Source organism: Garra rufa, chromosome 12 (assembly GCF_049309525.1).
Source record: "Garra rufa chromosome 12, GarRuf1.0, whole genome shotgun sequence".
NCBI classification, from domain to species: Eukaryota; Metazoa; Chordata; class Actinopteri; order Cypriniformes; family Cyprinidae; genus Garra; species Garra rufa.
In genome coordinates this window covers 816,697-829,345 of record NC_133372.1, presented here as the reverse complement: position 1 = coordinate 829,345, position 12,649 = coordinate 816,697, and the positions used below count along the sequence as shown (strand labels likewise).

Here is a 12,649-nt window from a genome sequence, read left to right as displayed (position 1 = left end):
CTGACATGAGACAAGGCACATCACGTCACATACTTTCTTTTCAAGGGCACCTCATTCGTGGGTATTGAGGGTAGAAGAGATCGTTGTTCATTCATTTCCCCCAGTACTGAGACTCAAACCCACAACCTTCGCGTTACAAATCCCACTCTCTAACCATTAGGCCACGACTGCCCCTGAACAGGAGTGAACCTATTTGGAACTCCTAATTGTGTCAGATTGTGAAGAGTAAACAGATTTGACCAAGCAGTGGTAAATATGAACCCACCTTAAATAGATGATTGTTGGCCAGAATAAGCTGCAAACTGTACCTCACTGAATGCCTGAAGTAATGTCTGTCTACCTGAGAGCCCTTCATCCTTATGTTGACTACCAGACACTGAACCGCATGTCCTGAATTTGAGTTTGAATGGTCATCTGTCATGTTCTACATGTATTGTCTCTTACCTGAGAGCCCATCACCCTACTGTTGGCCCCTGGGGACCTGAGAGAAGCCCATGAGGCTGGAGATGTGTGTCTGGAGCCCGGCTGGGGCACTCTGGTGGCTGGGCTGCCCTGGGGAATCGCAGCAGTGGTGGGGTGGAAGAACTCAGCCGGGAGATGAAAGAGAGGTGAAGACGTCTGGCCATCTCCTCCACTGCCATCTGCCACACACAAACCACCAGCTCATTTCAGCTGAACACAACAGGTGTTTTCACACTGTAGGTTTAACATTCATTTAGTTGTGCAAAACTACATATTTTTTTAAACTGTGACTAGTTGTGGGTTTAGATTTTCCATGCAGCTATATATATATATATAATATATATATATATATATATATATATATATATATATATATATATATATATATATATATATATATAAAAAGTGTCAAGACAAATGTTGATGGTGTGAGAGTTGGTGTGCCTAGCTAGGATGTTCTGGGTGGTTACTAAAGTGTTGCTGGTGGTTGCCTGGATATTCTGGGTGGTTCCTATGGAGTTGCTAGGGTGTTACAGGTGGTTGCAAGGGTGTTCTTGATGGTTTCTAGGAAGGTGCTGTGGTGTTCTGGCTGGTTGATCAGTGTGGTTTCAAGGGTATGGCTAGGTTGTTCTAGGTGGTTGTTAAAATGTTGATAGTGGTTGCCTGGATATTTTGGATGGTTGCATTGGTGTTGCTATTGAGTTCCTAGGGTGTTCTGGGGGGTTGCCAGTGTTTTCTGGATGGTCGCTAGGAGGCTAATGTGGTGTTCTGGATGGTTGCAAGGTGCTTATCTGTGTTGATGTTAGAAGTATGAGAAAGTGGTTGCTAAGGTGTTGCTAGGGATTCTTGAATCTAGGCAGATACTTGTATATTCTGGGTGCTATTGTGTTGCTAGGGTGGTCTGGGTGGTTGCCTGGACATTCCGTGTGGTTGCTTGGGTGTTGCTATGGAGTTTTTAGTGTGTGCTGGGTGGTTGCCAGGGTGGTCTCAATTGCTCTTAGGAGGCTGCTGTGATGTTCTGGTTAGTTGCAAGATGGTTACTAGGGTGCTCTGTGTTGCTATTAGAAGTTTGCTATGTGGTCGCTGGGGTGTTGCTAAGGTGTCCTGGTTGGTTGCTAGGGCACTCTTAATGGTTCCTAGGAGGCTGATGTGGTGTTCTAGCAGGTTGATCTGTGAAGAATCAAGGGCATTGCTAGGTTGTTCAACATGGTTGCTAAAATGTTAATAGTGGTTGCCTGGACATTTTGGGTGGTTGCCTGGGTGTTGCTATAGAGTTTTTAGTGTGTCCAGGGTAGTCTCAGTTGTTCTTAAGAGGCTGCTGTGGTGTTCTGGCTAGCTGCAAGATGGTTACTAGGGTGCTCTATGTTGCTATTAGAAGTTTGCTATGCGGTCGCTGGGGTGCTGCTAAAGTGTCCTGGCTGGTTGCTAAGGCATTCTTATTGGTTTCTAGGAGGCTGATGTGGTCTTCTGGCTGGTTAATCTGTGAAGATTCAGAGCATTGCTAGGTTGTTCTACATGGTTGCTTAAATGTTGATAGTGGCTGCCTGGACATTTTGGGTGGTTGCTTGGACGTTACTATGGAGTTTCTAGGGTGTGCTGGGTGGTTGCCAGGGTGATCGCGATTGTTCTTAGACTGCTGTGATGTTCTGGCTGGTTGCAAGATGCTTACTAGGGTGTTCTGTGTTGCTATTAGAAGTTTGCTCTGTGGTCTCTGGGGTGTTGCTATGGTATCTTGGTTGGTTGCTAGGCAGTTGCTAGGGTGATCTGTATGGTTTCAAGGGCATTACTAGGTGGTTGCTGGAGTGGTTGCCCAGCTATTCTGGGCAGATGTGTGGGTGTTGCTATAGAGTTACAGAGAGGGCATTGCTGTTCAGCACTGAGGGTGCTCTTAGTGCTTGTGAGGCTACTGCTAGGGTGTTTAGAACAAGCCAGATGGACAAGAACATATCAGATGTATATGGGCCTTCAGAGAGCAGTACACACAGATGGTGACTGACCTCCACGGTGAGCTGGAGACAGGAGCTGATGACCCATCTCACGCCGCTTATCCCGTCTGTCTCGCCCAGGACTGGAGACCTCGCTCGGAGGAAGAAGGCTTCTGCAAAGGATCTCTTCTGTGCTCAGGTCAGCGCTGCCCTGCTCTTCCTGTACAGACACACAGTGGTTCATGTGCATCTCATCACTCATATCACACTGCATATTACAACTGAATCAGATCTAAGAGCTGCAGTGGAGGAGAGGAGGTTAAGTTTCTCACACAAAGCATCATATAATGATGTAGTTTAGAAATACATCAGATAAATCTCACAGACTTTTAGGATGATACTTTTATCCCCATGTATTTCATACGGACACAAACCAGCATGAATATAGCTGCTAAAATACTTCCTTTTTTCACTGAAAAGAGTTGTTTCCCAATTTAAGAACAAAATGCAAAAACCAAGAATATCTGCCACACATAATAAATTTAAGAGGCTTTTATTTGAACATGCTTACAAACAATAGATGAAAAGAAACTCCTCTTAGGTCTTGCTGAGATGCGTAGGGGAGTCTCTTTTTATCTTCTTTTTATCTTCTTTTTATCTAGCCATGAAAAAATAAAGACTTTTACATTTATTAAGTGTGTCATAGAAATGCTTTGTTTTTTGGCTATAACGTGTAATGTCTTTTTCCCCTCCATAGAGTGCATTATAATAATAGTTTTTCACTATTGTAGTGCTCTCTAATAAATTAATTTATAACAAATAGTGTACACAAATGTCCATGACATACAGTGTGATATATGAGATTTGACAAGTGTTCTACATCTGCATTACAGAAAAGTGTTATTTAATTTACACACAACAAACCCTGAACACAGATTTTACAACATAAACTGCTTAATCATTTGTTTTCAGTACGATTTAATCAACACAAGTGTTTGTGTGCCTGCTATTGTGCATTTAAATTGAATCACGCCCAGCAGACATCCATTATAAAGCAGTGGGCGAGTAATTCACTTCTTGATTTGCTTAATAAAAGCCTGCTTTGAGACTGTGTTGATCTTGCATTATTTTCAAAATGTTTATTACAAAAATAGCCCTTAAAAGTAATTTGCATGCAATGCATTATGACAACCTGATCTGTGTAAGTAAAATAACTTGAATGGTACACTGAGTTTGAATTTGTAGGCTTACTACAGAAAACATTTAAAAGTCTGACTAACCAAACAGATTTTTTTTGGTTTGGCTCTAAAAGGTTTAAACATCAAGCTATGCCTATGGTGAGTACAGAATTACAGATGATTTTCTTGCCCCCGGTTTCGCAGACAAGGCTTAAGCCTAGTCCTAGACTAAAATGTAAGTCTGAGTTGTTTCAACTGAAATAAAATTGCACTATTTGATCTTAAAATATATCAGTGCCTTTGTTTTGTCTTAAGATGCACACCAGTAATGTTTTTTGCAAGCATGTTTATCAAAATTACTTCATTGTCCTAATTGAACTATGGCCTAATCCTGGCTTAGCCTAAGCCCTGTCTGTGAAACCGTGCCTTGAAGTGAGTAATTCCTTTAAAGTGTTCAGTAGAAGTCAAGCATGTTCTCATGCTTCTCCACGTGAGTCTCACAGCAGAAGCATCAGAGACTCAGACAGAGAGAGAAGATCCAGCTGAGATGAACCCAAAGTAGCTTCACACATCCACCTGAGAGACCATTCACTCATCAGTTAATTAAGCATGTCAACAATGACAAATCAACATGATAATGCAGAGCAGGATGACTGTGAGCTGGAGTGGTTTTTTTCCACACACACACCTTACAGTCCCTGTCCAGCAGCTGGTAGTCGCTGTGCTCGTCCAGGCTGATGTCATCAGGCAGCGCCGGTGAAGAGGATTTATCTGACAGCTGCTCCGACATCAGAGACGTTTGCTCGACCTCCGCCAGCCGGATCTACAAAACACACCCCATCACCACAGGAAGCTGTCAAACACCGGTGCACGCAGAGATCTGAACACTCACTCATATGACCTACTGCTCTCACAATCTCACACACACTAACAGTCATGGACAGGATTACATTCGCAGCTCCTTTCTCATCATTATTCTTAAAGTCAGCCTGAAGGATATTTCATACAGTATGCACAAATGTGACCCTGGACCACAAAACCAGTCATAAGGTTAAATTTAAAAAAACTGAGATGTATACATCAAATAAAAGCTCAATAAATAAGCTTTCTATTGATGTATGGTTTGTTAGAATAGGACAATATTTGGCCGAGATACATCTATTTGAAAATCTGGAATCTGAGGGTGCAAAAAAATCTAAATACTGAGAAAATCACCTTTAAAGTTGTCCAAATTAAGTCCTTAACAATGCATATTACTAATCAAAAATTACATTTGATATTTATAGTAGGAATTTTACAAAAAAAATCTTCATGGAACATGATCTTTACTTAATTTCCTAATGATTTTTGGCATAAAAGAAAAATCAATCATTTTGACCCATACAATGTATTTTTGGCTATTGCTACAAATTTACCCCAGCGACTTAAGACTGGTTTTGTGGTCCAGGGTCACAAATGTTTAACATAAACGATTACACTGAATACTCATGTTTCAGATACTGTTCATTTCATTTTAGTCTTACATGTGATACATTCAGCCATGATGATGTTTAATGCAATTCTCTGCAAAAGTGATCATTGATGATCATCTTCTGTCTGACGGGCTTCATGACTGAAGATAATCATATGATTCCACTAAAACTCCTAAATGATTTAATTAGTGAAGGATTTCCCAAATTAGGGTTTGCAAACTCTTTATGAGTTGATGAAAAGCTAATAAACAATTGTGACCCTGGCCAAAAATCATTAGAATATTAAGGAAAGATCATGTTCCATGAAGGTATTTTTTAATATATCAAAACCTAATTTGTGATTAGTAATATGCATTGTGAAGAACTTCATTTAGACTTTCTTTAAAGGCAATTTTCTCAATATTTTTTTTTTTTTTGCACCCTCAGATTCCAGATTTTCAAATAGTTGCATCTTTACCAAATATTATCCTATCCTAAACCCACACATCAATGGAATGATTATTTATGTAAATCTCAATTTTAAAAAAATTGACCCTTATTAATGATTTAGGGTCACAATTATATCAGGTAAAATTAAAGTAAATAATTGTCTGTGATTATCAAATCAACGGCTGCAATTTAATTAAATAACTTTAGTCTGATGCGATTTATAATTATCAAATATTCGTTTTTATTTTATAGTACAACTGTAATATATTCTGCCTTTATTTTTATAATTAGAGTTAAAACATACTACTACTACACTGTAAAAAGTTTTCACCAGATTCAACTTAAAAAACCTAAGTTCAGCAGCTGCCTTAAAGTTTTAAGTTAAATCAACTTAAAACTACAAGTCACTTATTACACTTATTACAAGAAAAATGAGTTGATGAACTTGTAAGTTGAAATGACTCAAGTTGATTTAACTTAAAATTGTAAGGCAGCTGCTAAACTTAAGTTTTTAAGTTGAAACTGGTGAAAACTTTTTACAGTGTACTACTAAGAATAAAAATAATAATTAGTATTAACATCAGAGATTTGTGAACACAAATATCAAATCGAATATGTATTCCTCATTTTATAGTACAACTGTAATATATTTAATTTTATTATTTTTTATTTATTTTTTATTTATTATTTTTATAATTTTACATCAAATATAATATTACTAAAACATAATTTTGTTTTTTATTGACATAAAACAACTTTAAACATTTTTTTACTTTTAAACAATTTTAACTTCAAATTAACTTAAAAGGGGGACTTTAAGCAAATATTTGATTTCTAAGGGGTTCAACTCACTAAAGTAGCCATTCCTGAACTTTTTGGTGAGTCGCTTGAAGCGTTAGGTATCCTCACCTCTCCTGATTGGCTCCTGCGGTCTCGTCTGATTGGTGGAGAGCAGTAATGGTGAAACACAGATCCTGATAGGTTATCAATCATCTGCATTTCTCCATCCAGAGAGTCCTTCATCAGCAGAGAGACGCTCTCCAGCCACTGGTTCTCCTGTCACAAACACACACAAACCTTTGACTGATGTGTATTAGATCAGTGGACACACACTGGATAATAAAAACGTCTATTTTTCTTCTGCTGTTTTTCCTTGCACTATTTTCAGAGGTGTCTGGATATGCTGAAAAAAAAAGACAAAAACACACAGATGAGTTTGTGTGTGTGCAGTGACGCACTCAAGCGTGTGGACGGATAAATCAGTCAGAACTAGAGTTGGATGGATGAACTCAGTCCAGTGACCTGCCAGATAACCTGAAACCATCAGCACACACCATCAGTCAGTGTGTGTTGCATCAGACGAGAAAAAAATGACTAAAGGCTGACAAATTGGTTTTGGACAAGCGCCGTCATTGGTTTGCTTTCTAACGAGATTTCCAGTGACTTCCAGTGTCAGTGATGTCATCAAGAGTTTAACTCAGTGTAAATGGACCTTATGCATGGAGCGTTTCTTTAGAACTTCCGCATAATGATAAGCAGCTCGTAAACTTCAGCTGAAGCTCACTTTATATGTGCTATTTATAGGTGGACACTCTTGAGACTCCTCTACTGCCTCGTTCTTATCAGAAACTGAGACAAATAATAATTGCAACATCATAAATAATGGTGGCGCCATGAACATTCAGTTTCATATTATTTAACAACATATCATTGAAATGCAGAGGAGAGTAGTCTACCTGCATAGTTGTGCATTGAAATGCTGACAGCTAAATGCTATCATAACACATTAGCTAGCTAGCGATACTTCTCTTTAAGGACGTCTTAATCATATTCTTGATAATCAGTAACTTGCCTTTGTAGTCATGAATACATTTTTAAAATCTTGTAATATTTTCAAGCCTTTATTATTTTTCAACTCTACAGCTGTGCAATAATATTCGCTTCGAAGATTCACTTTTCATTCATGAAGACAACATGGGAAAAAATGTCTTTTCATACAAAACAACCTCTTTTTAAGATGAAAATGACATGTAATTAACAATATAACCAGAAGATGGCAGCAGAGGATCAATCATTGGCTGCAGCTGCCGTTTCAACTCCCTAGTTTTTTCAACACGTCTTGCTTTTCGATTTATTATAAAATTACTAGCATAAAAATGTTAGTACTTTCACCGCACTGAAGTATACAGTACAGCAAGTGCAGAAAGTCATTAAATAAATAAGCTCAGACACAAACAGCCTATAAGGGTGATTTATTTAAACACTTATATATAGTTCACTACAAATTAAATAAGTTAAATATTAATGGTATAAGAATAATGCACTCAATAAGAATTTGAAAAATATTTTATAAAATTTAATAACTGTTTTAAGCTTTATCTTGACTTGTAAAAGCTATTAAATAGCCTATATTTAACCAACACAAACTTGTTGCTGCTGTAGTTTTCTTACTCTGAATTTAGTCTGAATCATTTAATGCACAGCTTTTTGACATCAGCTTTTCAGATGTTTCCTCTGGTTATTACTGTCAGTCATAGCAATCAATATGTAGCCGATTTACTCGTGTATTTTTTTAAACTGGCGTTCGTCATTCTTGCAAGGGTATACATGGATGTTTGGTCCTCTTAGACAAACAAAACTTTTCTTCGATTGTGAATCAATTATGTAGAGAAAATGATCAAAGTACACTCCTATTACGGCACACTACAGTTGACCGGAAATGACTGAGCTGGCTTGACTAAAACAAGGAAGTAATCCATGCATATGGCCAATAAAGCAGCTACCAACAGGAGTTAAGGAATCATAAACTCCTGTGTGTTGTTCTCTGTGAATTCTTGAGAATTTTTAGAAGCAAGAAAACTGATTCACACTTAAATTAGAGTGACATCTTATTTTCATCCACACTGCATGTTGTTGATGATCAGACTGTCTAAAGTCCAGCGATAACGGCGGAGCGTCCAGCAGTGTGAACACCCACCGCGAGCAGCAATAAATCACTGTCAGTGTGAACATCAGTGTGTGATTTACTGCTCATCACGTGTGGACAGACTGTTTTGTGTTTCAGCTGCGACTTCATTTCCTCTGATGACTCACAATGCGTCTCCATTAAAACACACTCTCTCTCACACACACACACACACACACTCTCTCTCACACACACACACACACACACTCTCTCTCACACACACACACACACACACTCTCTCTCTCACACACACACACACACTCTCTCTCACACACACACACACACACACACACACACACGAACACGGCGGGCCATGAGATGTCAGGGAGGAAATTTACAATCGCTCAGTTTAATGACTCATGAGAGATTCATGACTGCTGTCCCGCTTCAAAAATAAACCTACAGTGAGATTATAGGGGAATATTGTCATCTCAATATACAGTAGATAATGTTTATGAATACACCTGCTCTAATGACACTCATCTACACTCAAACACACTTACAGTGTATAAATCACACCTGACAACTGAAACACAGTGACTGCATCAGATACGAAGATGTCTGTGATGTGCAGCAGCAGTTACTGTGTTGTTACAGTTGCCATTATAGTTATTAGCAGTGTTGGGGGTTACGCATTACTAGTAACACAAGTTACGTAATATTATTACTTTTTCTAGTAAAGTAATAGTAAACTAGTAAAGTAATTATTTTAAATTGACAAGAAAATATCAGAGTTACGTTTTCAAATAAGTAACCACAGTTACTTTTGTCCCCCATTTATTGATGAAAAGCTCTCCTGTCTCCATGTTGAGAGAAATCGTGAGTAAGATGTTACTTTAGTTCTAGAATAAATGTGAACATGCATTAATTCATCTCACTCACTAAAAAACAGATACAGTATTTCTCGAAATAAATAAAAACACTGAAATTCAACTCAGAATATGACGCAAACCTGCAATAATTAAATGTTAAATAATACAAATATCCTTTATCGATTTATCGCTTTATCGCCAACCCTCAATGATCCAATTCATCCATACTAATAAGAAAAGATAACTCAAGAAAATCTAATGTGGTCTACTGTACAGACGTCAGTTTACTTTTCTCTAAGCCTGAGGCTTTTGCTGTGAAAGGGCTTTTACATTTGACAAAAATACAACTTTTTACATTAAAAACAAACAAGCAAGCCCTGCCCAGATTTAAAAAGTAACGCATTACTTTCCATAAAAAGTAACTAAGTAACGTAATTAGTTACTTTTTTAGGGAGTGGCTCAATATTGTAACGCATTACTTTCCATAAAAAGTAACTAAGTAACGTAATTAGTTACTTTTTTAGGGAGTGACTCAATATTGTAACGCATTACTTTCCATAAAAAGTAACTAAGTAACGTAATTAGTTACTTTTTTAGGGAGTGACTCAATATTGTAATGCATTACTTTCCATAAAAAGTAACTAAGTAACGTAATTAGTTACTTTTTTAGGGAGTTACTCAATATTGTAATGCATTACTTTCCATAAAAAGTAACTAAGTAACGTAATTAGTTACTTTTTTAGGGAGTGACTCAATATTGTAATGCATTACTTTCCATAAAAAGTAACTAAGTAACGTAATTAGTTACTTTTTTAGGGAGTGACTCAATATTGTAATGCATTACTTTTAAAAGTAACTTTCCCCAACACTGCAACTCAGTATGCAGATATGATGACATTTATAAGTCATGTGGGAGTTTCTTAAACTTGAAGTGGTTTAAACCTCAAAAATCTGACTTTTGTCAATTGTTTTGATTGTTTATTCACAGTAAATGACTCTGGCTGTGATATTCTGGTGTGTGACTATAGCGTCATCTCGTCCCGTGTTCAGTGTGTCATTGAATGTGAGCCGCACCTGTGCAGGTGAGTAGTGTTTCCTCTGGTTCTGCGTGTCCTGTGTGCTTTTGCGTGGTGTGAATCCACTCTGGCTGGTGTTGTTGTGCGTGTGAACGGCAGCCATCGCCGCCTGTTTGTTTCCGCAGCCTCCCGCCGGCCTCTCGCCCCCGTCGGCCCCGGTCAGGCGATCCAGACGGCCCAGACAGCACAGGCCGCCCTGCGCCAGCTCCATCTCGATCTCCGCATCCATCTCCGCATCCTCCTGCGCCTCTTTATTGGAGTCGTCCAGGTGCTTCATCAGCACGGCCACCACCACGTTAATCAGGACGAACTGAGCCGTCAGAACGAAGCTCACGAAGTACATGGGCGAGATGATCTGCAGGCTGGAGTTACACGAGTAGCTGTCACCCGGCGGACACTCGCGCAGCGTGTCCTGTGAGCGCACAAACACTAATGATTATCCAGATCTGATCAGCCGCATAGTCTGACTGTCATCTCATGCTCACCAGTGCAGAATAGAAACCATGAAATTGGCTAAATATCTCCCGTGCAACACAGCTGCTGGTCGTACTACAGTGTGTCACATCTGATTTAAACATGGAGGCATTTCACATACTCTGTGTTTTTGCTTAAGCCGAGACACCACAGGCAAAAACAGTTTTTTTAAGAGATATACACATTCATTTGCTTATTTTACTGCACTATATCCACTTGCATCTGTAGATTTCAATTCTTATATATTTTAGGGGTGGGAGAAAAAACACATTCCCCGACGCATCACGATTCTCTCAACGATTCTGATTTCAGAATCAATTCTGAGCTTGTTTTATCACATATGGTATGTGCGTGCGCTTGAGATGCAGTGGGCTTCGTTGCACAGAGTTTGCACTGTGAGACACCACCCGTCGTGTTTTACTTTAGATATGCTTCCATTTCTGCCGTTTGGAAAGCAGTACTATTAGATGCAAGAAACGTTCACTTTCACGATTGCTGCGGTTAAATGCACTTGCATTTTAGAACACTTTTATACGAAACTGATGTACACAGAGACAGTTATGTTTTCAGAGCAGGAGAAAACAACTGATGTATGGAAATAGATCTGTGCATTAGTTTGAATGCAGCCTGTTAAAGCTGCCACTGTCTTTGATCTCATCAGTAATAATCAAACGACAGTAAAGCTGAGGAAAAAAGAAAAACAATAACTATTGTCCGTAAACTTCTGGATACTTAAAGGTTGTATCAGCGATTTCTAGCCTAAAACATAAAGTGTCAATTTCAGCTGAGCTTTCTTCATGATCCGCTCGCTGCCTGCCCCATAAATTGTCTGTGAAAAAAACGCGTCTCTCTGGTCAGCCTAGGGTCCGAGATATGCCAAAAAAACAATCGGCGCTATCAACTATTGCACAGATAAACAAACTGTGTTCCAACCAATCAGCGTCAGGGGTTTGGTGTTGTGGACTTTCCTACTGGTGCAGGGATGTGAGGGAGGAGGAGCGAAAGTCCACAACACCAAACCCCTGACGCTGATTGGTTGGAACACTGTTTGTTTATCTGTGGAAAGGTTGATAGCGCCGATTGTTTTTTTTGGCATATCTCGGACCCTAGGCTGACCAGAGAGACGCGGTTTTTCACAGACAATTTATGGGGCAGGCAGCGAGCGGCTCGTGAAGAAAGGTCAGCTGAAATTGACACTTTATGTTTTAGGCTAGAAATCGCTGATACAACCTTTAAAGAACACTTATTTTATATAAATAATTGTTTTAAAAAGTAGCCTGCTTATATAATAAAAAAAAGTATATTTTGCATGCAAAAATGTATATAAAATGTATATGAAAATGTCATGTGCAGTAATATTGAAAACTGAGAATGTGACGCACTGAGATATTTAGTTGATAATGACAACTGTAATTAAGAAGATAGTGAAGATTTACACCCTACTTTTAAGATGGCAGTGCTGACATACAGAGATTACAACTAGAAACAAAAAGCAGAGAAACTGCAGTTTTACATTTTGTTAAAATGTAAAGTTGTAAAGAAATTATTTGCACGCCAGAAGAATTAATTGGGGAAAAAATGCAGATCAAGAATAGTTTTGGCATTGTGAAGTGCGAGAAGATTCCCACTCCTAATATCTTTAAAGTCTGTTAGATTTTTCTCCACATCAGCAGCACTTACATAAGTAAAAAAAAAAATATATTATATTATATTATTTTGAAGATTTATTATCCAATGTTCAGATTTCTGTTCTGGAAATGCATGCAAATTATATACAGTCAAAAATTATTCACACACCAGATGTAAATTTATTTATTTATTTTTTTACTAGTGGATGCAGGACACTATAGTTTATT

General features: G+C 38.4%; 1 protein-coding gene across 1 annotated transcript in view; it reads right to left on the bottom strand.

Annotated features, from left to right (window-relative positions):
- The window catches only part of cacna1ib (calcium voltage-gated channel subunit alpha1 Ib), a 93,386-nt gene that overhangs the window by 3,598 nt on the left and 77,139 nt on the right, over nucleotides 1-12,649 (bottom strand). The window contains exons 31-35 of the mRNA XM_073851710.1: nucleotides 10,318-10,731; nucleotides 6,376-6,522; nucleotides 4,254-4,388; nucleotides 2,460-2,601; nucleotides 445-641 (exon numbers count right to left, since the gene is read on the bottom strand). Of these exons, the coding sequence (XP_073707811.1) occupies nucleotides 445-641; nucleotides 2,460-2,601; nucleotides 4,254-4,388; nucleotides 6,376-6,522; nucleotides 10,318-10,731 (1,035 nt within the window). The remainder of the gene's footprint in view (nucleotides 1-444; nucleotides 642-2,459; nucleotides 2,602-4,253; nucleotides 4,389-6,375; nucleotides 6,523-10,317; nucleotides 10,732-12,649) is intronic.